Genomic DNA, 27,893 nt, shown 5'->3' on the forward strand with positions numbered 1-27,893 from the left:
ATGACAGAAGATCCCATTAGTTGGCGAAGATTAATAGAGCTGTGACAAGAACTAAGTTTAATTCATCTCTGTGAATAAAATGTGTGGAACATAACAGGATCAGTACGAAGATGATTGCAGCATATAACAGAATGTTCTTCATGCACCCTAAAGTGTACATTGAGTGCATGTTTATTTATTAGAGGATACACTGACATGCTAACACATTACTTACCCAGAATTGTATCTGAGTGGCTCCATTTAAATGTTTTTGTACTTCTTCAGGCCCTTAGTGTTAAACATGTTGCCAGCATAAATAATGATGATGAAAAGTCTGCATACATCAGAATGGCCCCAGCACCATGTAGCCATATAAGGAGGTACTGAGGGAAGTAATTAAAATTCCTTTTTTTGTAATAGAATAAAAATTGAAGTGTTGGAATGTATATTAGGTGTTAATTTTAAAAAACAGTACCTAGTTAGCTTAAGCACGTTTAGCCAATGATTAAAATGAGTAGGCTACATTAGGCATGTTACTTTACCCTCTTTACTTTCCTGTTCTTTGGCTTAAAGCTTGTCTGTATATTGCTCCATGCTTTAATTATGTGGAAACAATTGCATTAAGTTTAATGCATTGTTTTAGCCTATTGGTGTTTTTTTCAAAAGGAAAACTTATGATTTTTTTTATTTTTTTTTAATCCTGATGTAAAATTAAAAAAACACACCTTTACCACTTGCACCATTAAAGTGATTACACACTAATGCATTAATAAACATAGACTATGTTAAATCATGAACATGTTAGCTTTGAGTGCTTAAATAGGCCTATATTTTCATCGCTAATATATCTTTTGAGTTATACTTTAAGTACATGCTGCATGTCTTGGCCAGCTCTCCCTTGAAAGAGCTGCTAAATTGGCCTAACCTGGTGAAATAAAGGTCAAATAAAAAGAGTCTGTTTACTCGAAGGCAAAACGAGTTGTTTCAGCTCTTATTTTATTTTTTACATTAGCTCCTCTTCTGAAAATCCATACTCCCTTAAAATGACAATGTGCAAACACAAAAGGCCCCATTTTTAGGTGAAGCAATATGCCACATCTTGTGTCACTGTTTATAAAATATGGTAGTTTAGCCACTTGAATTTTTGGGGGAAATTAAGAGTATAACCATTTTTCAGACACCACTACACCGCTGTAGCCTATCAAATTACTCTCACATAACCTAATATTGAGTAAATTCAAGGCTGAAATGACGTGAGTTATGGCTGCTACCTTGTCCGTCCGAAGGGGGCGCTGTAGAGCCATTCTGTTGCCATGGGAGACGACTGAAAACACCGGGCTGCAGCCAGCCAGTCTCAGAGCAATGGCCACAAGTGTCCCGACTGTGCCTGGACAAAACTCGCTGTAGCAGCTGAAGGCAGTCCTGTGAAGACGCAGACACATTTAGCTTCTCCTGTTTGGGACCAATAGCACATTAAAACGTGTGGGGTTATAAAGGAATATCCGCTTCGTAACAAAACCGACGCAGCTTGCTCTCTTTGAAGTGGTAAGTACACGCAGTTTGTTACGGGATAACTACCGTTAAGCTACGCTGTTAGCGCTGCCAGGCTACTAAGCTAAGTTCTTTGCTATTGTTACGTCAATACGAGTTAAGTATATCTCAGTATAATTAAAACCTCTGCGTTTCGAAACGTCATTCTTAAGTTTACTGGGCTTGATTGTGCTAGACTGCCCCTCTTTTGTCAAGTTGCTCAAAAGTAAAGAGTTATTTCTTCACAGTAAAGTTGCTTTGACTCTGATCTGGTAAATGTGTCAACCTTAGTTTAACCTCACCTTGTGTTATGCTTTACCAGCAGCTGGTGTTAAATCACAAAGCTGTGATTTATGAGAATATGTTCTGATGTTCAGCCTCTAGGATGTAAAGCTATTTATAGCCACAAATCTGGTTATACTCTGATTTATACTTCTGATCCTCTGAAATTTTCTGACATGATTCCTTTTTCACATATGTCACATTTAAATCGAAGCTTAAAACTATGATTAGGAGAATAATCTCTGTTTAGTGGGCTGATGTTAGGAAATTTCTGGTCTGGACATACATAGGAAATTGAGAGAAATTATCCCAATTAAAGGAGGCCTGTCTAACTGTAGCAGTGTAGTGATCATTTGAGATTGGCTGTCATGAAAAGTATAATGCCAGAATAGTAGACGTTTGAGTACTCTTTAATATGAAGAGTAGGTTTAAATCCACCTTTGCTGAGATTACCAGAACTTGCATATACAGTCAAGTTGCAGGCAGGGTAGGGTATTACTTCATTAATGAGATGTGGATTCATTGATGTAAATGTTTTAGGAATGAGTTGAGATATCACTGGTATATCTTACTCCAAACTTTTAAGTGATCTATTTGAAACATTTATTGTATTTTGATTGTTTTTTCATCCTGCTCAGTTAGTAATTTTGTACAGCCTGATATCACAGCCTCATCAGTTGTTTAATTTCACAGAAATATGTAACCCTGCCTTGCCCTTAAAATGTCTTCCACCACACTCTTCCCAATTCTTCATATGCTAAAATCTGGCTGGGTGTGTGTACTACCATTCATTGTCATTCTTCTACCCAGTTCCTTCTGTCTCCTCCCAGCATCCATCCCAGTGCTGTAGTGGCCACTTAGCTGTAGAGTAGGCATGAGATCCCAGGCTTAGATAAGCCCACAGGAACAGATGGCCCGCTGGCAGTCTCTCCTGTTTGTCCGCTGTACACCGCCGCTCTAAACGGAGCTAAATACTCCAGCAGGGGAGGGGTTTGGAGCTTGGACCATGAGCCGGGAAGGGATAGACCTGCCAGACGTAATTAGCTGTGGGAAGTAGGTAGAAGTGGGGGAGGGCTGCCAGGAGGTACAATGTGACATGTGTGTATGACTTACCCTATGACACGAGCCTTTAAGGTGGCCTTAAGTGACAACGTCATGTTTACCCTTCATGTACCTTAACGTTTAAGACATAACTTGAGTGATGTTTTTTACATTTCTGCTTCCAGGAATTATGTTTATTCACATGTTGAGATACTATTTTCCCTTCCCTCATCCAAATCCAAAGACTTGACTACAGACTGGTCCCAGCAAAACCCCCATCCTTTATCTGTGCAAAACAACCAAAACAAAGCATATTTTTACAATGAAACCTCTCTATGGATGTAATATGATTTCTCCCGTTGCTTTTGTTTTGTTTGTGACCCTTCTTCTTGTTTGTTTCCTTCTCTTGGTGTTTAAAAAGTGTCTAGTTAAATATAATTTACTAAGAAGCCAGCTGAGTTAATTTTAGTGGCATGTTTAGCAGTAGAAGAAGAAACCCTGGCATGTAACGTTATTGCATTATTATTAGGTTTTACTATCTTAGATTAAACTCAGATAAATACAGTCAAAATGTTTGGCTTATTGCTAACATGATGACTAATGGTACACACTGATGTTGATTGATAACTTAACATAAAAAATGTAACTTAAACCAGTTACTCTTCACCTCTCTGAAGCAGTAGTTGTTATCTGCAGCCATAATTGATGGTATTCCCTTTGAAGCAGTTGTTCAGGAGGGGAAAACATGTGGACTCTTAAGTGTATTTTGTGGACATCTTGTTAATACATTTAACAGTATTTTGGGCAGAAGAGGCTTTTTTGATATGATGTACATCACATCACTCAGCCACAGACCAGCCTGCAGTGTGTTAAAGCTGAAGCAGGTTTGGATGAAGAGCTCTCTGCTTAAGCCACAGCATGACATTTAAACAGTATGGGAAAGATCAAGACGTGCTTGTGTTTTGCAAACCAAACATTCAGTGTGTCTGGTTTTTTTGCCTCCATATACAATGTTCAGTGCATTCGTTTTTTCAAAATAAACTTCTGTTCTTATTTAATCCTGAGCCTTTTCTTTTTTCCTAAAAATTGTATAAAAAAAAAAATCAAGCAAACCTCTTCCTACCACCAACTTTACCAGTCCAGGTTAATGAAGGCTGACACCCTCGATAGTTTCATCTCCTCCTGTCACTAAAGAGGCAGACACAGTAGCAGCTCAGTGTCACAGATAACATTCAAATTTGCAACAAATTTCTTTCGGTATCTGTATGAAGGTAACAGATGGATATCTAGTTCATCTGTTCTTGACTCTGGGTTTACCTGGGGACAGGTGTGTCAAGCAAAGGACTGGGTGAGGCTGAACTGAAGGGATTTGAGATGACCGAGGTTAGAGAGCTTTCCATGTTAGGAGTTAGATTAGCAGGGTGATAAATGAGAGGACAAAGGATCATAGATTAACCCTGATCAACAGAAAGTTAGCCAAAAGACTACTTCTGTTTTTAATGTTTATATTGGTACTTTAACAATCAAAGTTTTTAAGTTTGTGAAATGGATTAGTATCTATTAAAGAATAAAGACGTGTTGAAAAAATGTGTCAACGAAGTTAGAGGTGAACAAAGCCTGAAGTTACTTGGTTTAACTGTTGTGCTCACTATTGTTGTGATCTTGACAGAGTTGTAAGTGGTCAGAAACAGATTGACTTCAGATTGGACTTTATTGATCCACATGAGGGAAGCAGCTCGACATTGAAAGAAAACATGAGCTAAAAACATGGATAACTTCGACTTTAGAAATCAGAGCAGGCGACTCTTAGCAAAGACTCATGTATGTGTAAAGACATTGTTGATGATGTGTCTCTTTGTCAGTGTTACCGATATAACTGTGGATATTTGCTGATTCTCTAGTGATTCTGTTACTGATTGATGAGTGACGGGGTAGTCTGACTGGAAAAAGAGACGACTACACGGGTTTTCCGCCCTGCATCATTAAAGCGCACTGGATGAAATAAGAGAGTATCTGGACAGCATTCACTTTCACTGAGGTTTTTTTTAGTCCGATAAAATGTTAAAGGACCTGTAAGGAACTTCCTGTCTATGTTGGTCACGGCGCCCCCTTGTGGGCAAAGTCGTACCTCTTATCGCTTTGCTCATTTGTCCTCTACCTGCTCAAGTCGTGTTCTCTGGTGAACAATCTTATCTTGCTGTCTTTTAACAGTCAAAAACATCAATGACTGTGAATCTTAGTCGTGAAAAAAATGTACAAAAAAGGCAGTTTGGGCAGTGTGCTGTCTGACACCTACCGCTCAGCAGCAATGACAGGATTTAAAAATAACTATAGCAAAAAATCACTCTTCATAATGTTGGGTCTGTTTGCTTTTGTGGGTCATACAGAGGTAGAATTCATTTCAGTGTGTCTCATAATAACCTACTAAAACTAAGCGACTCTTTTTGTATTTCAGGATGAGCAGTCACAGAAAGAACACACAGGACTTCATCCTCCACTGGTGTACAATGGCGTCTGACTGGAGCAGCGTCCCGTAGAGCTCGGGTAGATCTCACTAAACACCAGGCAGATTTGAACTGCTGCAGCAGGGATGATCACGTCTCATATGAACGGTTTTGTGCAAGAGGCCTCCGGGCAGGCCAAGAGCCACAGGGAGCGGGCCGTGGACTGTCCAGGGGAGGAAAGTAACCTTGCCAAAGGTCCACACAGTGGTGCCAAGATGGAGAGAATACAGCACTACCAGGAGGAGCTGAGGAAGAGGAGGGAGGAGGAAGGCAGGGGGAAACACGACATCGACCCAAACGCTTCGCTCAGGCTGAAGAAGCTGTCGCAGAATCCTAAAGTGGGCATTGACAATCCCACATTCGAGGGGAAGGAAAAGGCCAAAGACACGTGCACCCAGGATCCTGTAGCCGGTGAGTATAAAGGAGGAGGACAATGAGATTTAGAGGGTCTCAATCGGGGTCAAAGAGCTCCGAAGGTTAGAAAGGAAAGGAGGGGGTTTGACCTTTTGACCCCGTTAAAGAAAAGGCAGTTGTGAAGTTTTACACAAATTCAAAGTCGACAAAAGGAGACAAAACAATGACTATTGAGGCTGCAGAGCAGAGGGCATTGGTGGAGGAGGGTGATGTTTTTTTGGAGCTGTGCCCCACTTTTACTTCAATCATGTTTTGGTCCCAACTCTGGACTAAAGAGCACAGAGTCGCCTCTGGGTATTGTTTATCATCTTTTTGAAAAGAAAAACTTAGTAACCGTCTAGACAGATAAAATAAAAACAAGTACATAAACTCAGATGAGTGTCTGAGGAGAGCTTTAGTTAAGTTTGGTGACCCTGTTTTCACCTGTAATGGAATGCAGGCCTGATGATGCTCAGTATGTACCCTCGTGCTCATGGTTAGTTCGGACTGACTCTGCTCTTGATGCTGATGTACCCCCATAACTGCAGTACAGTAAGGAGTGCATTAGCAGAAAATGATTCTTTTAAAACGTTTTCATACTCTCTACTGTGATACAACTGCGATTCAATCAAACGCAGAAACCGAGTCAAACTGTGACGTGATTGATAATAAGTGCTGACAGCCGCACAGCTGCGTCTGGAGCCATATTCTCAATTTCACTGCAGAGAGTTGGAGTTGGATTTATTTGCATCACTGGATGATTAAAAACAAATTCAATCAAAATATCAGTCCCACACATCAGAAACGTGCTTTTCTAAAGAACACACAGCTTTGATTTAAGTCAGACTGCTTTATGCACACACAGGTATGCATCAGATACTCTGAGATAAATACAGTATTCCTCTGTCTGTGTCTCAGTGGAGCAGTTTGGCACCACACCTCCAGTCCAGTTAAGTCCAGTGTCCTTTAACTTGTTTGCGCTTCCAAAATTAATCAAAAGCTCTCCTCTTAATGATTTCATCTTATTATAGCAACAAACAACTTGCACCCTAATTTGCTAAAGCACATGAACACAACGCACAGTATTTGCAGTTATTCTGAATTCTGACAAGGATGGATTGCCAGACTTCCCCTTGATGTTGTTCATACCTCTTACCGGCAGAGTTGTGTGCAACTAGATTGTAAATCCAGGTCTCCTATGAGATTATCTCAAAATGACAGTCTGGCATCATCTGGTTATTTCAGGTAGAACTTGGCGGTATAAATATTGAACGTACAGTTTAGAGACTTCTACTGTCAAGATCTGGATGTTTTTACAAAATGTAACTTCTCACACAAACAATAAGCATCCAGTCAGTCTTAAAGGTATAAAAATGACCTGTCTCATCCCTGTCTCTGCCTCTCTCTCAGACCTGGTGGAGCTGCTGCAGGCTCTGAAGTGGGCCTCGCACATACTGTCAGATGCACAGAGCCAGCAGGACGTGGACCTGTTGATGCGTCTCGTTGCCAAGGAGGACTTCAGGAATGCCTACACCATCTACAGCGCTGTATCCCAGCAGATGAGCAGAGTCAGCCCCAACTCACCACTTACAGCTCAGGCGGAGGATCTCTGCCAAGAAGTAAGCACAATGGTCCCAGTAAAGACACGTTTAAAAGCCAGGGGGAAAAAAAACATTGTGTGAATGCACTTTGACTTTACCACTGTTTACGGAAAGCTGGTTTATAATGCTAGATTGCACTCACCAATTTGTGGTTCGGCCCCTGTTAAATGTGTATTTTGAGGCAGTGAGTAAAGCATCTGAACGGGTTCATTGGAGCAGGAAAATATTAGCTTGAGGTGATGATTAATTCAACAAAGCTGCTTGAAAGACAGCCAAGCCAGTCGGATTAATTACGAAATGTAAACTGTCTGATGGTTAAGGTGAGTGAACACAAAAGTTAAGAATTGGTTGAATCCAGGCTCGTGGAAATTGAAAAATTAGGCAAAAGGTCGACAATTATTCCATCGGTAAATAAGGATGAAAAGAGTACAAGACGACAGAGACATTCTCCACAGCTGAGACGCACAGGGAGGGAGAGAGAGGGAAACCAAAGTGTAAACATGTGCTGGTATTCTCCACTGGTTTGATTTGATTCCAGTTGACAGTGCTGACTCCTGAGCCCTGTTAGAGAGAGCGACAGAGAGCAAGAAACAGCCTCAGCCCTGAGGTTTGAGTAGCAGGGAATGTGCCACACCTGACTTCCCCGTTGACAAAACACAACCCAGTTTGTCTCTGCTGGAGCAAAGCGACAATAATTGACTTGGGTCCCTGCAGAGTCGAGTGTCAGCTCTGTCACGCACAGCCCCGTCCCTTTAAAAACACAGAGAGAAATAGGTTGCTATGAATTAGGTAGGAGCTGAAAACGAAAAATGACAGGCTACACCCACAGTGGGCATTTCATTAGGATTAGTGTCAACGTTTGATGGGTGCAACATGAATGAATGTAGTACAGCTCAGTCAGACTGCTGCAGTGTGATTTTTAGCTGATGGCCAGATGTGCTGAAGTCCAAAAAAAGAAGTTTTAAATGACAGTGGCGTCGACAAGCTGTGTGGAGTTCATTCAGAGGACAGCCAGCAGCACTAGTACAGCAGGAGAATGAAGATGCAGAGGCTTGAGGGGATGATCTATTTTTCTACACACACACACACACACACACACACACACACACACACACACACACACACATACAACATGACGTCTCCTTGCATACAGTCAAGCCAGTGTGTGCGCTCACCCAGCAGGCAGAGCTCCTGACACGCTCAACAACGTGTAAGAGTTTGAGCTGCAGTGTGACTAAACTAAGTGGCTGTTGCTGTGTGGCACACAGATTGGCTGTTGGGTACACTAATCTCTCAGCAGCTCCCGGTGCAGCACACCGCAGGAAGGAGGCAGGGATCTGGGCAGCCAGAAAAAGAAACTCCAGCAGCTTACAGGAGTGTGGGCCGAGGTGTAGTGCTGCTTGGGGGGGGGGGGGTGAAGAGAAGTATGTCACCTTGTTAGTGAGAGCTTCGAATGCATCAAGTAAGCTCCACACAGGAGGATGAAGAGGTGGAGGGAAAAGACAACAGAACGTTAAAATGTCTGCCGTCATGATTCACTACACAGTCCAAGCCCCAAACAATAACATCCTCCCACCAAACACAAGAACCCAAAGATTCAAATAGAACCTAGTTAGAGAGAGGAAAACGCAGAAGAAGAATTCAACAGAGAGCAGAAACAGGACGTTTTATGACCCATGGAAGGGAGGTGTAACGTGTTACGTGTCTTACATGTATTTGTTAGCACGCGTGGTGGATAGATCCTGCTCCGTGTTTTGGACCTTGCAGTTTTGTTTCCCCAAGCTAGCATTAACAAGTTGCCTCACAACAGAGGGATTAGGACGCACCCTTCTGTTTGGAATGAGAAACCCTGCTGTGAGTTACTACTCAACAGCCAAGTATCATGTGTGTGTATGAATACGTATAACCTCCACCTCTGTAATGCTGAAGGAGGAAGACAAGACGTTTCTTTATTCGTGTGCCTCGCAGGGCGACTCAGTTATTCTCAGTTTCATTGTTATTGGAATTTGAGTATTGGCCACAAACACATCGCAATAATCTGATTTAAACTCAGCATGCATTTGACTCGTTTGATGGAGTCCTCAGAGTGATTGCTGTGATTTAAACCCCTGGACACGTACGCTAACGCTGCAGAATTTGTGTTGTGAATAATTGATCAAATATGATGGTGAATTAAAGATAAGTTAGATGTTAGAAATGAGGCGGTTTTAAAAAGCTTGCCATCTTGGAGACGGGTCCTGTCACAATGATGGTTAAATATGGGGATAATGAAATCATGTTTTCAGTCACTTTGTGAAAGGCGTTCTTCGCTTTGCACTTGGGGGTTTGCATTAATATAAAAAAAGATCAAAAAAGTCCAAATCCTGGCTCCTTCCTCCCGTCCACACAGCTGCCCGGTCACAGCATGAAGTGGGTATAAATGTCGGACTTTCTTAAGCTACTCAACAATCTGATCAGGAGATCAGGAGAATGCTGGCAGCTTCAGGCTTAGATGTGATTGAAGGCACCGTTTTAATCTGTTGTGTTAATGTTTTAAGAATAATCCTGTCCTTGACTTGAATTTTTGTCTTGTTACCTGAGATTTAAACGTGTTTATAAATAAATAAACCGTTCAATTAAAATATGCTCTATGATTGTATTTTTGATTTTAATTGAAAAATCTGTGTGTGTGTGTGTGTGTGTTCAGGTCCAGAGGATTCTGCAGTCCAGCCAACAGAAGGAGGGTCTGGAGCTCCAGGCTCTGCTCACCAATCCTCACCTGCAGGTCAGATTTCATGTGACAACACCAGCAGTAAGACTCAGAAGCAGAGCTTTAGAGAGAGAGACTCGTTCATGAAGTGAAATCTGTGATGGTTGGAATCCAGGAAATGTGATGATGTTGCATTAGGCAGAGGTCAGCGTGAAGTATTTCCATCGGTTTTCAATATAAGCGGGAAAAATGCTCTGAAGCTCAAAGGCATCTGAAGGATACTTTCACGATACGTTCGAATGAACATCAGAGCAGAAGTAAAGAGACAGGAAGTGTGTTCCAGAGCAAGCAGGAAGTGATAGTGTGGCTCAGGGACATTTCTTTTATGGTTTAATTCTTTAAATCTGATATTTAAAGTTGTGAAATGTCTTCTTTTTTTTTCTTTTTTTTTCAAGTTTCGGTGTGGTCAGTGCAGCATGACAGTCAATGTCTAAGTGCTTCATTCAGAAAAAATAGATCTGCTGCTTCATCTCATGCAGCGTCCCTGCAGTCAGTTGTTCTGCAGTCCTTTAGTTTAGTTTAGATGCATCAAAGTTATATTGAACTTTTAGTGTGGAAAAATAGTAACGGACAGGAAATGTCCACTCCTGAGTGAGGAGTGAAAAATGAGTAGCTCTTAACGAAGAAGATTCTCTGTTTTTTTAGATCAAGTGAAACTGAATGTGTTCGTTATATTTGATGATCTCACTTTGGACTTGAAGAAAGTGAGATGGACGTGTATACCGTCACTTCACTGATTGATGAAGTGCGGGTATATCGATGACGAAAATAACGGTAGAAGCTGCCTCAACCTACGCACATGAGTTTCGTCATCATCAGTTATGTCGACATGAAAAGAATCAAACAGGTACTCAGATTGCTTTGCTTAGAACTCCGATGCTCCACATTTGTGACTCTTCCGTCGAACAGAAGGCAGCAGCATTATCGGACTGTCATTGCTCATTCATTGGCCTTTAGAGAAGCCGTAAGGTGAGAAAAGACCCCAGGTGGATGCCCCTTCTGTGATTTTACGGTTGAGGGTGCTGACGAGGCAGAGCGCCGGGGGTTTGATGTTTCACCCATCGCCTTGTTAACCCCTCCACTGAGCTGGATTCATGCCACCAGCGGGGGCAGCAGGATGGGATGCGAGCCAGCAGTGTGACAAAGAAGTGGAACAGATTATGTTGGGTTCTCTGCGCGGGAGCAGAGGATCACACGACTCACCCTGTTGTCTATGCAGGTAAACCACCTCACGCTGCACTCAAATGGAGACAGGTAGATGCAGGCGGACCACCTGTCCCACTTTCACCGCTTTCTAGGACGCAGTTTCTTCACGATGGAGGAGCCAAAGGTGTCTGATGATTGATGGTGGTGGATCCTGACTCCTACATGCTTGGGGAGATTAAGACGGATTGTGTATACGCCAAGGCTTAGCCGGCCTCCGCTCTCTCAGGTCCCCTCTGCTGCAGGACAGAGGAACTCATTTGGACTGACGGTTATTAATTGTGTGGTGCGGAGCGCTTGTCACATTAAATGATGTGAAGGAGCGGTCCGGGTTTTATTTCTGGCTTAGAAATGGGTTAGCTGACTGCTCTTGTTAAAAAGATGAAGGAAGTCTTCTGGTAGCAGGTGCATGTTTGACAGTTATTTGGTATCTTCTATCTACAATCCGCCTCTTAAATGCCGGCCAGGCTTTAAACAAAGGAATGTACTGTTTCTACTGTAATGTTATTTCAAATAGAACAACAGCTCTACACAGTCAGGAGCTCTCCATGCATTCATTCCCTTTACCTCACGCTGCCTCCTGCTCTATGTTCCTGTCCGCGTTCTGTCCCTTGTGTCTATTTCTGTATGTCTGTTTCTCTATTTGTGTCTTTGTGTTTGTTTAACGTGGCAGGCACTGATGCAGGCTCATGACAGCGTGGCGGTGCAGGAAATGGTAGAGGAAAATGTGACCCAGTACCTTGGCGAGACGGTGAAACTTGTGCGGCTGGAGAAGGCCCGCGACACTCCATTGGTAAGAACCCCATCTTTGAGTCTTTGAAAGTCACTTCTTATACCTTTTATATATTGCTACCTGCACTTTTTTTTTTTTTTTTTAAACGAAAAAGCAAAAAAAACAAAAAAAACAAAAAGAACACCTCTAGGGGGCAGTTATTGTGTCTTTGCACACTTAGAAAGCCTCGACACCCTGAACATGCTTCACTGAGCAGATGCATCGTGTTGGTGTTTCATTGTCAGTTTACCCACAAACCAACAGTGCAGAAAAATGGCTGTCAGTGAAAGCCCTGTCTGAGAACATTGTCCCTAACACAGTGATGTTCACTCCATGTAATATTTGTTCTTGTATTCAAACTGTTGCCTCTCCTCTTTCTCCGTCCGCTGTCATCTAAGAGAGTGCAACAGGCTTGAGATGGCTTGGTTTACATGTTCACTTCTACAGTATGAACTCTCGTGTGATCCTCAGGGTGCGACGGTGCGTAACGACATGGACAGCGTGGTGGTGAGTCGCGTGGTGAAGGGCGGCGCAGCAGAGAGCAGCGGCCTTCTCAATGAAGGAGACGAGATCCTGGAGATCAACGGGATTTCTATCCGGGGGAAAAATGTCAATGAAGTCCACGACTTACTGGTGAGGCGTCATTTCAAACTCTTTATGTACAACACTTAAATGCTGTTGTCTGCATTTCTGACAAAAAAGGAAAGTGCCTTTTGAATGTAGTTTGACTTGAATACATCTTGTTAAAGCCTCCGTGTGTAGTTTTTATCAGGTAATCAAACGGAAATGAATACTGGCCACTCTTAAAAGATCTCGGGGTAGGTGTCAGATAAGATGATTGACAGCACACTGCAGAGTAATAACAAAGACTTATTGTGAGTTTCATGTCACACATTCAAGATAAATAAGATAAATTATTGTCAAAAAACATAACCAAACAAGTAAACAGCACAAAATCAAGAAGAGATGGATTGTCCTGATCTGTTCAAAGGGGATACCAAATTCAACCCAATCTGAAAGTTCCTTACTCGAGCTTTAACTCGAGTGAGGAGGTCCATTCACTTTATGGATCTATTTTCCAACCATTCTCATTGGTTGACCTGTTCATCTGCTCAGTTGTTGTTACTCACATGTGAATGTAACTGGATGCTGCTGTGATGTGTTTTGTTCTCCTTGATGTTGTCTTTGCTTCTTTCCCCGGCTTGGTAGGCAGTGAACCTGAATTGGCCTTCTGGGATAAATAAAGTTGTCCGAACTGATCTGAACTGATTATAACGGGCTATGTTTCTTAACATTGATGGACAAACAGTTTGGATTGTTTCATGGAAATGGGATCAGTCACTTTTAATTCTCTTCCATCAGCAACAAATGCACGGCACGCTGACCTTCCTCCTCATCCCGAGCTCTCAGATTAAACCTGCCCCTCACAGACAGACTGTGGTAAGTCTCTGATAATGTCAGTGAGTGAGTGAGTGTGTGTGTGTGTGACAAGGCCTGTCTGCATGCATGCAACACTAAACTTGACTTTTTAAACCTTGTCCCAAGATGCACGTAAGAGCTTACTTTGACTACGACCCCTCTGATGACCCTTTCGTGCCGTGTCGGGAGCTCGGCCTGTCCTTCCACAAGGGAGACATCCTTCACGTCATCAGCCAGGACGATCCCAGCTGGTGGCAGGCCTACAGGGATGGAGACGAGGAGAACCAGCCCCTAGCTGGACTTATTCCAGGTGGGGACCAGACCAGGGCTGAATATCAATATGTAGTAAACTGTACAAGTGCAGATAACAGATAAATGCAGATATTAGGACAACTCACATAACACTTTTTAATACAGAGAAGAGAAACTGTATTACAATTATTTCTGTGACAATAATAAAACTGTGTACAGGGGAGCAGCATATACATTAGATATGCATTAAATCTGGAGCACACTGTGCATAATGTACTTAACTACATCACATGTCCACTTAGAATACAAAAAGTTGTCTTTTTTTTTCACAACCTGTTCGGTGTATTTAACACAAGAGAAGGAGACACAAAGCTGGAGTTGCATGCAAATGAGCGTCTTTGATGTTGCACAAAGAATAAATGACGGCGCTTCAGTGCCTGTTCAGCACAAGGTCACTTAGCTGTGAGTCCTTTCTCAAGTTGCATATTAAACGTGAGGGACATGCAATGTACAAATAGACGATAATTCTGCTGAACTTTGACCGTCCAACCAACGCACGTTCGTTTTTTTGAAGTGTAACCTTTCAAGATGATGTTCACCGTGATGTTTTGCAGATCTAATTAAAGCTGATTTCAACCACAAATCAAATACATGCGCAAACAAAAACTAAGTACTTGATATTTGATGTTACCAGACCGAGAATTAATCAACTTTACAGGTCTGCATTTGATACATTGCCAAGTGGATACAGTCACATTAAAGTGCTTCAAAGTTATCTGTGACTAACAACTTAGTTTGGCACTACAATCCTGGCAACAAACACCACCCATCTGGCACATCAAGTAGATTAAAACAAACACTGTACACCTTGTTTGCGATTACAGGCTTCTTGGCTGCAAGAAAATCAGGTTAGGCATTAGAAATCGTTTTGTCCTGTTCCTGCATGTTGTTTTTAAATCCATAAAGGTTTTAACATCCAACATGTACAAATCAATCAACACAAACAGTTCTCATTGAGCCAGATCTGTGTATTTACTTTTATACAGTGTGGGTTCCCTGATCTGTTTTGCTCTTCTTTGCTCGTTCCTCAGGAAAAAGCTTCCAGCAACAGAGAGAGTCCTTGAAGAAAACCATAACAGACAGGAGTCGAGAGCACCAAGGTTAGCATCAATATTTAAACACTGCTGAGAGAAAAACCAAGATTCAATTTGCTAACTCAAACATTTTGCCCTCCACCTGACTCACTTTACAAGGGAACGTGTGGTTGAAACAACGTGAAAAGAAAATCCATCACCTATGAAGGCTAATATTTTGTGACTTGTGGTTTCTCCAGGGAAGCACTGGTATGCAAAGAAAAGTAAGAAGCAGAGGAAGAAGAGCACGGTCACTTTGAGCAGAAATACTGGTAAGACTGACTCCCTTCGAATGAAACTTTTTGAGAAGTTCATAACAAGTTTTACGATGTGTTGTGTTCCCTCTTTAACGTCGACTGTTGGAAACACGTAGAACACTAAAAAGCAGGTTTGGCTTCTCATTTTCGGCTTCAGTGTTATCCCAAACTTTTGGCTGCAGTTGACACATCTTGTTGTTTTGGCGGCAGCTTGTGAAGTCTCGATGTGTCACGGCTCAGATTAGTCCTGTGCTTACAGACCGGATCAGAGGTAACACATCAGGTGCCCAGCAGGGGCCTAAATGGCTTGAAGAGACCTGTGCTGTGATTGGTTGACACATAGAAACACACATGTTCTCAGACATGCAAACACATGAATCGAAAACAAGTTTACACAACAAAGGTATCTCACAAACACAACGACGATAAAGGAAAGTTTGTATTTTTTTAAATCCTCTCACCTTCATGGAGAGGTCATAGGTCAGAGTTGGCTGCAGAGCAGATGCCCAACAGCTAGAGAGGATTTACTGTGTTGGTCAGTGATCCTTTTCCTCCAGACCTTTTCAAATGGGGACTTTCAGATTCTTCTGTCGAGCCCGAGGTATAAAGTACGAGCCTGTAAGACTAAACGAAAAATGGCTTTGTTAACCTTCCCAGCAGCCATGGCAGAACAGAACCTACAGTATGTTGCAGAAGCAAATTCTGTCATTTCTACTGCGCAATAATGGATGTCTGCTTTCATGTATCTCTTTATTATTAACTGATTGTTAACTTTAAGCTTGTTCTAACTGGTACTTTTTGACTCAATGTACCGACAAATAAAGTAACCTAAATTAACCTTGTGATTTTTTTTTTTTGATTTCTATTTTAAGATTACGACGACATCCTGACCTATGAGGAGATGTCGCTATATCACCAACCGGCCAATCGGAAACGCCCAGTCGCTCTGATTGGTCCCACAAACAGCGGCCACGACGAGCTACGTAGAAGGCTTCTGGCCATAGAGCCGGAAAAGTTTGCTGTTGCTATTCCACGTAAGTTTTGTCAAATCAAAGGCTCAACATAGAAATATTCCCAAATAGTCAATGATGTCAGATGTGGAATAAATAACATCCCCTTTCTTGTCTCAGTTCTGAATGATTTAATAAAAAGTTAACTATTTGTAAAAGACGTTTTATTCAAAGGCAGATTAAATTGAACTGTTCTTTTTTTTTTTTTTTTGCCTCAGACACAACCAGAAACCCAAAGATACACGAGCGCAACGGGCGAGAGTACCACTTTGTGAGCCGGCCTGGATTTGAAGCCGATTTAGCAGCTGGCAAGTTCATTGAATCTGGGGAGTATGAGAAGAACTTGTACGGCACCAGCACCGACTCAGTACGACACATCGTCAACTCAGGACGCATCTGTCTGCTCTGCCTCCACACCAGGGTAGGACACAGAGCACGAGTCTCTGTTTACACATTCATTACAGAGACTGCTTTGATACATCATAATTATGCTTTTTTTAGACATAGAACACATTATCCCAGAGGGCAATTTGGTTCCACAGACCATGCATACATTTACAATCCACAAGAGAATCAGTGATAAATAAATAAGTCAATGAATATATAACCAATACATCCTAGGTTTGGCTTTTGAGATTGTTTGTGTGTTATTTTTCTTCTCTTCTGTCTGATATGTTTGTATGTCTCTGTTCTTCCTCGTCAGTCTCTGCGAGTGTTGAGGTCCTACAATCTCAAGCCCTTTGTCATCTTCATTGCTCCTCCTTCTCAAGAACGACTACGCACCCTGCTGGCAACAGGGGGGAAAACACCAAAGGTACAGCTGGAAACATCGACTTGATGTTGTTGTCAAGGTCATAGTTTATACATCATTCATGTGATTATGTGCAACATAAAAACAACATGTTTCATAAAATGAAGCATGTAAGAAAAAAAAAAACCCTTAGGAAAGTTTCAAGAAATTGTTCTGAAAGTTTTTTTCTCAAGTTATAAAGAAAATATTCACATCATATGTGTAAAATAATTAAGACACACAGATAAGCATTTAATATGTTGACCCTAAACAGCACATGACCCTCAGGACAAACCACTACTTCAGCTACAGATCTCTGTCACTGCTCTCATAGTTATCATACAAATCACTTTACTTCATGTGGAAACAAGTCCCGACTTTTTTTGATACCTTTCATTATTTTTATTTTTTTAATTAGATTTATCTAAAGTTTAGTGTTGATGTTTCATGTTGTCGTGTTCCTTTGTTATCTATGTTATGCTTCATGTCTTCTGTAACCTGTTTCTTAAAGGAAGAAAATGCGACTTTTTGATTCAGTCGATGTCACCCTTGAACACCAACTTGAACCCAAAACAACTTGAGCTGCATCGTTGTGGTAGCAGGCTAATGCTAGTGCCTGTAGCTTTACATTGCATGTTAATTTACACAAAATGACCATGATCTAAAAACACTGAGGTGACGTTCAAATAAGCAGTGAGTACAGGATGTGATTCTTCTTTTCTCTAGTCCCCGGCAATCTCATCCATGTAAACACGATGTAGATATGGCTCAGACATGGCGGACAGCGGGACACGGGTGTCCCACTCATTGCAGACAGTCATGACTCAGAGAGTTATTTTTAGAGGCTGTATTTATGTGCAACATGTCGCTCTTTCTGCCTTTAACACTGCTTTGATCATATTTTGCAGGTGGCAGCTTGGACAGAAGCTTAACTGTTTTGTTGTTTTGCACAAAGACAGTAAAGACTTTGAATTTGAATCATGGTCTTCTTCCTCTTGTCTCCCTCTTCCTCTTGTTCCGTCCACAGCCTGAGGATCTTAAGGAGGTCATTGAAAAGGCCCGTGAGATGGAGCACAACTTCGGCCACTTCTTTGATGCAACCATCGTCAACATGGATCCAGAGCAGGCGTTCCACGAGCTGCGCAGGCTGATAGACAAGCTGGACACTGAGCCGCAGTGGGTGCCCACTTCCTGGCTGTGCTAGAGATCACTGCAGGGAACACCTCAGGGAGGGGGTGGGTAAAACCAAAGGATAGCCACACTGATTACTCCTGCAGACTGAAAGAAATGAAGGATGGACAGTGCTGATCGTCACTGGATGTCACTTGCACATTCTCCTCATTTATGGAGGAGCTGATCTGAAAACCCATGTCGCAGGGACGGACTCACATTTCCTCCCTTTGTTTTTGTTTGTGTCTGTGTCTTTATAGGTCCATATGTTTTGTCAAAGCTCTTGTTGATGTCAGTTTTATGCAAAGTCATATATAAGACAAATAGAACTCTTTCTATCCTATTCTTCCTAGTTATTTATAATTGTAAATATATATTTACTAGCTGAAGTATTTTATTATTTTCTTTGTGTAATTTACACAGCGGTACACTCAAGTGGGTGGGTGATGATGTCACAGATATGACATAGCTTTAAAGTGTTCAGGCAGCAAACAGATGAGAGGCACCTCACAGGTGAACGTCTTCAGTCAGAGAGACAGAAGAAGAATCTCTCTCTACACCATAGTCAGTATTATTTTGTGTTGTCTCATATACGCTGTAAAAACAGACCTCAAATGTAAGGTGTTGTCTTCTAGCTGGTTCTCATCAGTATTTCATGCTTTAAAATATTGCAGATTTTTTTTTTTTTTTACCAGTATTTTACCAAAAAAAAAAAAACAACAACCTACAGTATCAAATAGTGTAACTTCAACGAATACAGCATTACTTCTTTCCAGGGTACTTATGAAGTCATGAGCACAAAACTGTCAATAAATCTAGATACATATGTGAACACGTGATGTGAATACTGACTACATTCATTTCACTTGGAGAACATCGTTTTGAATCAGGTGATCACGCTGCTGTCACATCATTAATACTTATTTAACCCTCTCAAAGTCCAGCAGCATGGAGCCAACACTGAACCTGAAGGTGTGATAACTAAAGAAAACATGTGAGGTGTCAAATTACATGTTCAATGTTCAAGGTTCCGTCAAGTAAGGTTTAATTTATTGATTTATGTATTTATGATTATTTCATCTGTTGATAAATCAAACAATTAAACACAACCATCAAACAGCTGGGATAGGGAAGTGTGAAGATAATGGATGACTTTTTCAATTCATGGTATTTAAAACACTTCCTTTTTTTTCTTCAGCCTGGATTCAGCTCTTTAGTTCAACAGCTAGAACTAACATGCTAAATGCAGCATTCTGGTGCAAGATTGCTGCCGCTTCTAGCCTTGATAGGTAACACAAACACTTGAAGAAATTTATTTTTTAGAACACATAGTCGGAGATGAGTGGAGTATTTCTTTGTCTTTAAACATAATCCGAAAGAGGCTCAAAAGAATATGACTGATATTTACTGTTTTAATGTGTTGAAGCTTTAATCCTTAATCCTAGTAAGAAACCGAGGCAGTAGTTGGATATTGATAACATATTTATTTGAATGAATTGTCGGGTTTTGTGGACTTGCACACCAAGTTTTACAGTTCGGTCATAAAAGGGTTTTCAGGTATAATGGTAAACATCCTCGATGAAGTCACAACAACCCGGTGACGAGCGGTCAGCAGCTGGATGATCACACAGACTCACTAACTCTTTGAATACTTTTACAGCATGCAATCAATGGCTCTAAATGTTTTGCAGGAAGTATCTACAAGTCGGACCGTCACATGGAATGCTCTTTAAATTTTACTCACAAAGCAAGTGTGTAACACATATACATATTGTTATTATTAGGATGATTTCTCCCTTGAGGGTTGACAGATAAGCTTCACGACACTTTAGTTCTGTACAGTGACAAATCTGGAAACACACACACACACTCACGATCTTCCATTGCTGAAACAACAGAACAAATCATCACAGACGAGTACACAAAAAAAAACTCTTAACCAATCAGTTTCTCGAGAAGACATAAAGATGGCCTCGGAGGCACACAATAAATAGGATGATGGAGAAATTCTTCACTCGAACAGCAGGTCCTCGTCGGTCTCATCCATCAGCATGTTCGTGGGCTCTGAGATGGGACCCAGCTTAGCCAGACGCGCTGCGATTTCCAGTTCTGTTCTTTCCCTGAGCTGCTTCTTCTTCTCCTGGATCTTCTTCAGCCTGGTACCGACGAGAGGAGGAAAGATGATCGTCATCGTAGGAGAAAAATAAGGTTAGTCAGCCACAGCATGTAGACTTTATTTTTTTTTAGGGAATATTGGTTGGAACATTTTTTTATGGTTAAAACAGGGCATGTTTCACCTGTAGAACTCCTCTCGTTCTCTCTCATCCAGCTCGGTGATGATGTAGGTGAGGGTGCGATCAATCCGGGGAATAATCACTGCAAAGATCAGCCTGCCGTTAAAGTCCTAATTCTCTGAGAGATAACCGGTAGCAATCATGTACATTAAAAGGGAGTTTTTACCATGCTCAATAGCGTTCACACGCCGGTTGGTAATCTTGATGGCTTCATCCAGAGTGACAAAAGATGTCTGCAGACAGAAAGAGATCAAATGTGTCAAAACTTCTTGATCACATTCATTTATTATTTATTCATTTATTGCTTGAATTTCCCTCGCGATCAATAAAGTATCTATGTATCTATCTATCTATTAACCTGAAAATGTTAAATAAATACATGGTCATTTTGATGAGTATTTCTTTAAAAACATTTTACATGTAGTTTGGCATATTCACGGTATCAAGGAAAGAATACTGAAACACATCATGATATGCAGGTCGCACCAGTCGTGATAGATTCTGTGCATGTTTCTGTGCTTTTGCAACCCTTAGGATACAAGATAAAATATGTTAATGACTCAGGAAAACAACCAGAAATGACTTATTATGGGGAAACCGAGTGCATAAAATAAAAGAATGCATGTCCAAATGTAAGACTCCTCCACCCTGTCAGAGTGTTACAGTTTCTTAAGCGGCCAATAATGTTGAGGCTTTAGCATGTAAACTTGAATGTTTTTGAATTTTTACACTCGATTTGTAGGAGAAAAGTTACCTAAGCAGTCACGTAAAGTATTAAAACATATTTCCCCTCTGAATTATCTGGAGTTAAGTATTAAAGTAGTATAAAAACTGAAACACAAAAGTCAAAAGTACCGAACATTACCTGGCTTCATTATCATACATATATTTGTAACAGCGCCCCCTACCTGTAAGGAGGCCAGCTCCACCAGCAGCTCCACAGCTCTGGCGTAATTCCTCTTCAACCGAGAGAGCTGCTCTCCTCCTCGGGCCAGACCGGTCAGCTCATAACCTGAGAGACGCAGTGAGGGTGAGAACTCTCCTTCATCCACTGATCACACAAACTAACTTCAAACAAACGTGACTTACTGTCTCCGCCTTCCTGATAGTGCTCAAAAACTGGCAGGGTGACACCTGATAAAGAAAAAAAACAGGTATACGAGAGATTACATTTTACCAACAGTGAGTTCAAAAATGTAAAAGGTCAATCTTTTTTAGGCTAACCTGCCACGTTGTCCTTCTTGGCACGGACCTTCACTTGGGCTTTGTTGACGTTCTGGATCACAGTTGTGCTGTGGACAGAATCACAAAACTTATCAAAGAAGTTCACATCAAATTGAATTCCCTGAAATCATAATAAAACAAATTGTTGCTCAACCTGCCTTCCTGGGCTTTTGATATTTCCTTGTCCAATGAAATACTGAGCTAATTTCTATGTCCCTCCCCCATTTTGCACAGAGCCAACTAGAAAGAGAGCACTCATGGGTCGTCACTGTGTTTGTCTTTAAATGTTCCTACATTCAAAACTATGTGTTTCTCTAAACACCAATAAATTTTAACAACGTGTCCCTCCCTAGCTTCCTGTTCTGCAAAAGAAATATATAAAATGTATGCCATCTGCCAGCTATTTCATGGAAGCTTTTTAAAAAAACATCACGTGATTGTTCTCAGACTCTTACCTGAAGTCTCCAGCTGCAAATTTGGCTTCAGCCAATGAGAAAGCGGCTTCTCTCATCACCTCTCCCATCTTAGTCTTGGTCTAAGGGAAAACAGATGGAAACACTGCTTTAAGAAAGCATCAGGGGCCATCAAAGTCACCAACGCACTTGTTAATTATTCTCCACTGACTTCAATAATTTTGCGGAGGATCTGACGGAAGCGCATGGAGAGGGCGTCAGATTTCTTCTTCAGGAGGTTGCGGCCAGTCTGTGCACCTTTTAGCCGAGCCTTCATGATGGTCTGAGCCCTGAAAAAAAACCAAGACAAGATACGTAAAGTTAACATGGATTATTCAGCTCTTTGAAGTTTGCTCGTTGTTATCCTCGACATGGAGCAAAAATGAAATACAGTCAGCGTGCAGCAGCTTCCAAATTATTTACTGTATCTAAATATCGGGATGTGAATCCATTGAAGATATACTTTTCTTGATTCTGTTAATGTAAAGTTGTGTTCTTGTTTAAGTAGTTTTCTCAAGTCTCGAGCAGAAAACGTTTACATCAGATGCCTATGACATTCTTGAGGCGAGCGTTCAAGTCGTTTAGTCGTATTTGCTGTACTTTCTGTTAAATGCAAAAAAGCATTGACAGCCTTGTTTAGTCAACAATCTACAAACACGTTGAGCTCATTTCTTTCCTCAAACAACATCTGCAATCAACACTGCCAATATCTTTGTTTGGCACACTTTGACTATTTATTATCATTAATTCTATAGTGAAATATCCCTAAAACCTGTCAAGTTCACATCAGAAAACTCAAAAGGTCATTGTTACATGACATTTATTCTGCAGACGTTACTGTGGGGTTTAATATATTTAAGATCTCCGTTACAAATGTGCAATCCTAATATTAGGCCCGTCTTATTTTACAGTAGTGTATATCAGAACCTCACTTCTTCATATTTAGAAATCTTCTTCTGGTTGGTAATCTCATATCCACTGTATATTCATGTCCCAGCTCAGTAATATTTGCACGTTTGTTGCTGATCTACTTTCTCCGTGTACAGTATGTGTATGATTGGACCCATAAGGTGAAATAATTCCTGATCAGACTTCACTGATCATGAGATATGTAGTCAAAAAGACAGATTGATGCTCTTAATGTTTCACACACATTGACAGCTCACATAAAGGATCGTGATAGAAACATCACATGACATATGACAGAGTCTTCCTCTTTCCACAGCACAGCTATAAATTATATTTAAGCTTGAATCACACTGCAAAACCAGGTGGTATCCCTTCATGTGGACTGAATAGAGAGGAGATATAAATCATAACCTTGAGAGACTGACAGTCAATATATGAATATATGAGCATAACTATAGAGCTGGCTGAGAGGCTAGCATCGAGCTAAGAAAACAAGCTGCTTACATTCTGGAGGGGAATACGTCGATCCTTTCTTTTCCAGACATCTTCTCGTCTTTTGGTCGATGATTGAGGTGTTATATTTACTTCCGTTTCCTTAAACTAACACTGAATCGTTCACTGTTATTCTACTGTAATAGGCTCCGCATGAAATACGTCGCTATTCGTGCAGGATTAGAAACACAGCTCAGGCTGATGATGATGATGGTCGTGATCTTCTCCTACTCTCCGTCCGGTGACGATCAGCTGGCCTCTCTGATCATGTGACTAAAACGTGTTTGCGTTCAGCGCATGCGCGCGTGGGGGAAAAAAAAAGCTGCGTCGATCTTTTTCCGGGTCGCGATATTAGCACACCCAATGATTGTGAGCTAGCGGGCCCGAGTTCTTCTTTGAAAACGTCTGGAAAGAAACAAACAAGTGGACATTTAAACAACCCCCGATACGGATAAAAATAACAGTCTATCGTCCCGTAACCACATGATACAGGTGAGTTTAAAGAGCGAAGGAGTGCGTTGAACAGAGACACGTGACCATCCGGGGATGCTAGCCGGGGAGCTAACATGAAGCCTCTTCACTGCTGCATGTGCCGCATGTGAACCGGGTTATTAGCTGAGAAGCTAGCGGGTTCTTGTCCCCCTTTTTCCTTAATACCAGTCTCTTGGTATTGGATTTCATTAACAGCCTCTGTCGCTGTTGATTTGAGACAGATATTTAAATAAGTTTGTGTTTGTTAGAGTCCTGGTTTGTTACAGTTTAGGGCATCTGGTTGTGTGCATTGCATCATCCCATTCAAAGATAAAAATGTGGACTGAAACAGCCTGTGTCTAACCTGCCAGTTCACCTAATCTCTTTTCTGTTATTTGGAGGATCTTAACTCGGTCAGATGATACCAACAAGAAATACCAGGAATGGTTTAAATTGGGGATGTGGCGATTCACGATACGATTCGCTCACGATGTATTTCTTAAAGTTGGACTGTAGACATATTAAGACTGTAAATGATTCCTTTGGGGGCTGATCACTTAGCCTGTGAGAGTGGTTTGGTTCTTTAATGGAGAGTTGGTTGGAGCTTCTCATTGTGTTGTCGATTAAATGTTGATGGTGCCGTTTGTTTAGTTTCCCTTTTTGTTTTTGGGGCCATATTAATAAACAACTCTAAAATAGTCCCAATAAAACTAGAAGTGGACACGTTAATGGTAAAGTTTGTGCAAAGCTGTCATTGTCTCCATTGTCGGGGCTTGTTTTTTTCTTTCTACAGCCTGCTGACAAAGCTCTCCAGACTGTATGGCTTGTTGAGATTAAATGAAAATAAAGCAGTGTATACTTCAGGTTCTAGTGCGGATACAATATCACCAGATAAACAATACATGCACTGTTTATGTAATGGTTACAGTGGATTTTTGTTAAATGGACATGTAATGGCCGGGTTATCTCTCTTTGATGTATTTAGCACCAGGGGCTGACTAGATAGACAGATAGATACTTTTGTTGATCCCAATGGAAATTCAATATGTACAGTATGTATAAATAATCCATAGTCCTTGAGGTCTTCAGTTTGAACCTCCCTGATTACCCATCATGCAAACACACCCAGAAGCTGTCAGCTTTGTTTCATTCAAGCCTTGATCCATTGACCTTTAACCTCTTCCTTTTACAGGCTCATCATTCAAATTGTTAGTCTCTCTTTCAGGCGGATTAGTGGGAATCATATTTGACATATTTTTAACCCGTCTCTCTCTCTCTCTTGTGTGAATGTCTCAGCGATGCCGGGGCTCAGCTGTCGATTTTACCAGCACCGGTTCCCAGAGGTGGAGGATGTCGTGATGGTGAACGTGAGGTCCATCGCTGAGATGGGCGCCTACGTCAGCCTTCTGGAGTACAACAACATCGAGGGCATGATCCTCCTGAGCGAGTTGTCCCGTCGACGTATCCGCTCCATCAACAAGCTCATCCGCATCGGCCGTAATGAGTGTGTGGTTGTTATCCGAGTAGACAAAGAGAAGGGTGAGAGTTGTTTATGTAGGCGGGCTTTGAAAACCAGAAAGTACTACATGACAGAATGAGCTTACAATCCCATTTAGAATGAATCCTTTTGAATCTAATCTAAGGAGCTGACCTCTGTCTTCCCATCCTGCTGTGACGTATACTCTGATGATGTCCTCACATGAAACGATATGACCAACTCTCTTCTTGGCTTTGTCTGTAGGATACATCGATTTATCAAAAAGAAGAGTTTCACCGGAGGAGGCCATCAAGTGTGAAGATAAATTCACTAAATCTAAAACTGTAAGCTTGGTTTTTTTCTTTTACTCATAAGAATACAACATTGAGAGAAATGTAGATATTGAACATTGACCTTGTTTTATTTATGACTAGCTTTTTACAGTTGTAGCCGAATGCAAGCGTGCTCACCGTTGAACTTTTGTGATCAATAATATCAGAATCTCAAACACTTAACAGGAGACATTAGGTTGTTGCTCTAACACACAATAAAGCAGTAAGAAGTATAAGAATATACGTAGCAATATGAATGAAAGCATTCATTCTTGGGAGGAGGCTAACTGAAAAGCTCGTTCTCATGTTCATTATCAGTTTTGCACACTTGAGTTATAAAATCTTCTTTACTGTATTTTTTTCTCTTTGTCCTCAAATGAGGTTAAAAGCCAAAGTGATTTTAGAGTCGGTATCGATGATGTGCGTTGTTGTTTGCAGGTGTACAGCATCCTGCGACACGTGGCAGAGGTGCTGGAATACAGTAAGGACGAGCAGCTAGAGAGCTTGTACCAGCGCACCGCCTGGGTCTTTGATGAGAAATACAAGCGGCCCGGATACGGAGCCTATGACGTCTTCAAGCAGGCCGTGTCGTGAGTGCTTGTTTTGACGCTGCGTCGCTCGTCACGAAGACTGTCTGGACACTTAAATAATAATGAACAAGTACAATGTCAAATCATGCGTTGAACGTGTTCCCTCTACAGAGATCCTGCCATTCTTGACGGGCTGGAGTTAACAGAGGAGGAGAGGAACGTGCTAATTGATAACATCAACAGGCGACTCACCCCTCAGGCTGTCAAAATCAGAGCAGGTATGAATTTAAATATGACAATTTGCTGTAGCTGTTACAAGACTGCTTCCCAGTATTCCACTGGTGGAGTGACAACGTTCCCCTCTCTCCTGCAGACATTGAGGTAGCGTGTTACGGCTATGAGGGCATCGATGCTGTTAAGGAGGCTCTGAGGGCGGGGCTAGGCTGCTCCACTGAAGCCATGCCAATCAAGGTGAAGTTCCCAGTCCTAACTACGAGTCACCTGTTGGTTTTCATATAACTGTGATTGTTTGAAATCCACGGTCTTGTTTTCACAGATCAACCTGATCGCTCCCCCTCGCTACGTGATGACAACGACCACGCTGGAGCGCACAGAGGGCCTGTCCGTCCTCAATCAGGCCATGGCTGCGATCAAGGAGAAGATTGAGGAGAAACGAGGCGTCTTCAACATCCAGATGGAGGTGAGGGGCCAGGGATTATTTGTAGATATTATATATTGTTTCTTGTAATAACTCAGAGGGGAAAATACTCTTAAAGATTTCAAGTCAGGAAACATGTTTCCTCAAATATGACTTGAATATTTTTCTGGTAAACTTCATGTTAGCACTTATTTAGATCTAATAAAACTGCTAGCTCAATAATTCACTCGTATCTGATATACATTTCTTTTTTGAGTTTTCATCTGGATGTGAACAAAACCTCTCCGCTTGTTTGTTTTTCAGCCTAAGGTGGTGACGGACACGGATGAGACAGAGCTCGCTCGGCAGCTGGAGAGGCTAGAGCGGGAGAACGCCGAGGTCGATGGAGACGACGACGCCGAGGAGATGGAGGCCAAAGCAGAGGACTAGAGTCGCTCCTCAGAGGAAAGGCTGGTGGAGAGGGGGGAAAAAAAACGAAACCATCGAAGGAGAAATGTGGACACAAGTCACCACAGTGGCTCAGTCCAGCAGATGTAATCTTTCACATTGCAAACATTAACAGGCGTGAAATGTTCATTGGCAAACTTCCTGGTTTGTTCAGTAGAAAAGTTTGTTTCAAAGGCGGGTGACACTAACAGCTGTCCTCTTATCCTGACATGGACGCAAAGAAAGCTAAATTACAAACAACAAAGTAGTTTCTATTTTTAAATTTGAATAAAATCCAAGCAGTTTACAAGCAGTGGCCTTCTCTTACCTCTTGCTTCAGAGCTCAGTGTCCTCGGTCTCCAGAGAGGAAACGCATCAGCTCGTCTGTCTCTACGCCGATCAGCAGTGACTTCATGTGCTGTTTTCTCTTCCAGTTGAAGGAGTTTCACTCGCAAGACCTGCTGCTGTTTATCTCACATGGCATCAATAAAATTCTGGAAGTTTTGATCTCAATGCGTCTTTGTCAGCTGCTATGAAATGTAA

General features: G+C 41.6%; 3 protein-coding genes across 5 annotated transcripts; 2 read left to right on the top strand and 1 right to left on the bottom strand.

The window, feature by feature from the left end:
- The first annotated feature begins 1,288 nt into the window (after positions 1 to 1,288).
- pals1b (protein associated with LIN7 1, MAGUK p55 family member b) lies at positions 1,289 to 18,917 on the top strand. 3 transcript variants are annotated; one of them, XM_079343991.1, is made up of 15 exons: positions 1,290 to 1,524; positions 5,288 to 5,376; positions 5,457 to 5,747; positions 7,140 to 7,348; positions 10,017 to 10,094; positions 11,956 to 12,075; positions 12,526 to 12,687; positions 13,417 to 13,494; positions 13,600 to 13,783; positions 14,817 to 14,885; positions 15,059 to 15,130; positions 15,988 to 16,149; positions 16,344 to 16,546; positions 16,829 to 16,939; positions 17,943 to 18,917. In XM_079343991.1, exons 3-15 carry the CDS (start codon positions 5,552 to 5,554, stop codon positions 18,117 to 18,119), a joined length of 1,821 nt encoding a protein of 606 aa, XP_079200117.1. In that variant the 5' UTR covers positions 1,290 to 1,524; positions 5,288 to 5,376; positions 5,457 to 5,551; the 3' UTR covers positions 18,120 to 18,917. The 3 variants fall into 3 exon arrangements, with proteins under 3 accessions (XP_079200116.1, XP_079200117.1, XP_079200115.1); XM_079343990.1 differs by having other exon boundaries at positions 1,289 to 1,524; positions 5,288 to 5,747; positions 11,968 to 12,075; XM_079343989.1 differs by having other exon boundaries at positions 5,288 to 5,747.
- A 632-nt stretch (positions 18,918 to 19,549) lies between these two features.
- On the bottom strand, positions 19,550 to 23,701 carry atp6v1d (ATPase H+ transporting V1 subunit D). Its single transcript, XM_079364562.1, has 9 exons — positions 23,469 to 23,701; positions 22,228 to 22,345; positions 22,059 to 22,138; positions 21,604 to 21,671; positions 21,469 to 21,513; positions 21,288 to 21,391; positions 20,546 to 20,612; positions 20,383 to 20,461; positions 19,550 to 20,241 (listed from the first exon to the last, which is right to left on the bottom strand). Exons 1-9 carry the CDS (start codon positions 23,507 to 23,509, stop codon positions 20,097 to 20,099), a joined length of 747 nt encoding a protein of 248 aa, XP_079220688.1. The 5' UTR covers positions 23,510 to 23,701; the 3' UTR covers positions 19,550 to 20,096.
- Positions 23,702 to 23,779: 78 nt separating this feature from the next.
- eif2s1b (eukaryotic translation initiation factor 2, subunit 1 alpha b) lies at positions 23,780 to 27,863 on the top strand. The gene is made up of 8 exons (XM_079364443.1): positions 23,780 to 23,948; positions 25,224 to 25,466; positions 25,669 to 25,748; positions 26,175 to 26,326; positions 26,438 to 26,544; positions 26,640 to 26,737; positions 26,823 to 26,966; positions 27,228 to 27,863. The coding sequence occupies exons 2-8, from the start codon at positions 25,226 to 25,228 to the stop codon at positions 27,351 to 27,353; spliced, it is 948 nt and encodes a 315-aa protein (XP_079220569.1). The 5' UTR covers positions 23,780 to 23,948; positions 25,224 to 25,225; the 3' UTR covers positions 27,354 to 27,863.
- The last annotated feature ends 30 nt before the right edge of the window (positions 27,864 to 27,893 follow it).

This window comes from Symphodus melops (assembly GCF_947650265.1).
Source record: "Symphodus melops genome assembly, chromosome: 1".
Lineage (NCBI taxonomy): Eukaryota > Metazoa > Chordata > Actinopteri > Labriformes > Labridae > Symphodus > Symphodus melops.

Bases quoted from the DNA above. Each gene is read 5' to 3' on its own strand.
- pals1b (XM_079343989.1), top strand. From the start codon at position 5,423: ATGATCACGTCTCATATGAACGGTTTTGTGCAAGAGGCCTCCGGGCAG. The intron at 14,886-15,058 runs GTTAGCATCAAT...TGGTTTCTCCAG, and splicing joins CAGGAGTCGAGAGCACCAAG to GGAAGCACTGGTATGCAAAG. The intron at 16,150-16,343 runs GTAAGTTTTGTC...TTTTTGCCTCAG, and splicing joins GTTTGCTGTTGCTATTCCAC to ACACAACCAGAAACCCAAAG.
- atp6v1d (XM_079364562.1), bottom strand. From the start codon at position 23,509: ATGTCTGGAAAAGAAAGGATCGACGTATTCCCCTCCAGAAT. The intron at 22,346-23,468 runs GTAAGCAGCTTG...GTTTTTTTTCAG, and splicing joins GACGTATTCCCCTCCAGAAT to GGCTCAGACCATCATGAAGG. The intron at 21,672-22,058 runs GTAAGAGTCTGA...TTCTGTCCACAG, and splicing joins TTTGCAGCTGGAGACTTCAG to CACAACTGTGATCCAGAACG.
- eif2s1b (XM_079364443.1), top strand. From the start codon at position 25,226: ATGCCGGGGCTCAGCTGTCGATTTTACCAGCACCGGTTCCCAGAGGTG. The intron at 25,467-25,668 runs GTGAGAGTTGTT...CTTTGTCTGTAG, and splicing joins CCGAGTAGACAAAGAGAAGG to GATACATCGATTTATCAAAA. The intron at 25,749-26,174 runs GTAAGCTTGGTT...TGTTGTTTGCAG, and splicing joins AATTCACTAAATCTAAAACT to GTGTACAGCATCCTGCGACA.